The sequence below is a fragment of the Rhea americana genome, unplaced genomic scaffold, assembly GCF_003343005.1.
Source record: "Rhea americana isolate MKP2758 unplaced genomic scaffold, rheAme1 scaffold_351, whole genome shotgun sequence".
NCBI lineage: Eukaryota > Metazoa > Chordata > Aves > Rheiformes > Rheidae > Rhea > Rhea americana.
The window spans coordinates 1-1,637 of record NW_028186481.1 but is presented as its reverse complement, the minus strand read 5'-3'; the positions used below and the strand labels follow the sequence as shown (position 1 = coordinate 1,637).

At 71.9% G+C, this 1,637-nt stretch overlaps 1 protein-coding gene across 1 annotated transcript in view; it reads right to left on the bottom strand.

Annotated features, from left to right (window-relative positions):
* Positions 1-1,570, bottom strand: part of AATK (apoptosis associated tyrosine kinase) — a gene marked incomplete at both ends in the record, with an annotated part of 3,359 nt that extends 1,789 nt beyond the window's left edge. The window contains 2 exons of the mRNA XM_085311906.1: positions 628-712; positions 1,437-1,570. Of these exons, the coding sequence (XP_085168032.1) occupies positions 628-712; positions 1,437-1,570 (219 nt within the window). The remainder of the gene's footprint in view (positions 1-627; positions 713-1,436) is intronic.
* Positions 1,571-1,637: the final 67 nt, after the last annotated feature.

The following is a 1,637-nucleotide window of genomic DNA, read 5'->3' as shown; positions in this document are numbered from 1 at the left end:
GGGGTTGGTCTTTGGGGCAGGACCCGGCCGGCGCCCGGGCAAAGCCCGTGCCTGGAGGGCTGCCCGGCACTGCCGGGCTGGGAAGGGAAGGAGGGGTGCGTGGGTGTGTGCACGCATGCTCAGCTCTGTGCAGTGCGTGTGCAGCGTTGTGCAGGGCGTGTGCGTGTGCACACACAGGGCTCTGTACCGTGCCGCATCTCTGCGTGCACAGATGCACAGCCGCGTGCGGTGTGTGCGAGCGCGCACAGGGCTCCGTGCAGCGCCACACGCATGCATGCATACRTGCACAACTGTGCAGTCTTGGAGCGTGTGCAGAGCTCTGTGCAATGCTGTATCTGTGCATGCATACGTGCACAGCTGCGTGCAGCGTGTGTGCGGGGCTGTGTGGTGCCATATGCACGTGTGTGCGTGTGTGCCTATGTGCACAGCTCTGTGCCGCGCCCCACGCGTGAGTGCTCGAGCGTGTGCATGTGCACGGCTCTGGGCAGTGTGTGTGTGTCTGGGGAGGGGGGCGGCTCCGTGGCCCGAGTCTCCCCGCACCCAGCCCCAGGCACAGCCCTGGCAGGAGCCGGCCGGGCGCTGCCGCGAGGTCCCACTCCGCGCCCCCCGCACCCCGAGCAGCCTTACTTTGTACTTGCAGTGCGAGAGCCCGTAGTCCCCGATCTTGACGGTCAGGTCGGCGGTGAGCAGGCAGTTCCGCAGAGCCAGGTCGCTGCCGGGGAGGGAGACACCGCGTCGCGGGGACCCGCCGCCCGCGGGGCAGGGGGCCCGGCGCGCGGGGACGCCAGCAGCCCCAGCAGCGGGGAAGAGCCGGCGGCTCGCGGGCGAGGGCTCGGCGCAGCCGCCGGCGTGGGACGAGCGGCCCCGCTGCCTAACGCGGGGCGTGCCGATAACCAGCCACCAAATGCACAGCAGGAATTCCTGCGCGGCGCTCCAGCTGCGCCGCGTCCCTCTCTCCATCCGTCGCGCGCTGAGCCAAGCAGAACGGAGGTTGCCTGGGCAACATTAAGCCCTGGCATTTCCTAACGGTGCAGCTGGGCCGCGGGCCGGGCCGGGCGCCCGCGCAGAGGCCGTGCACCCTGCAGCGGCCCGCRCGGACGGGGAGCCCGCGGCGCGCGCGGGCTGACAGCTCCCGCGCCAGCAGGCTCAGGAAGGCGACCCCGGGGCGGGGACGCCCACGGGAAACCCCCGCTCTGGCACACCAAGGACCCCCGAGCCATGGGGCTGGACCCCCAGGTGCCCAGCAGCGACCCGTCAGCGGTGGGGAAGATCCGGCGGCAGCGCGCCCCCTCCTCAACAAAATCACTGATGCTGGAGTCTCCGTGTGCAACTCACTCAGCACCAGGATATTGTTGGGCAGGAGGAGCAGGCGGCGGAGCAGGAGCCCCGGCGGGCTGGGGCGGCGGGGCGCCGCGCGGCCGGCGGGGCCGGCGTACCTGTGAATGTAGTTGTTCCTGTGCAGGTGCAGCACGCCGCAGGCCACCTCGCACGCCATCCGCTGCAGGGTCAGGGGGTCCGGCGCCATGGACTCGGCCCCCCGGCAGCTCCGCAGGTATCCCTTCAGGTCGCCCTGGGGAGGAGGGGGGGGCAGCGCCGGCCGTCAGCCCCGGCCGCGCCGGCGGCGGGGCACCGCTGCC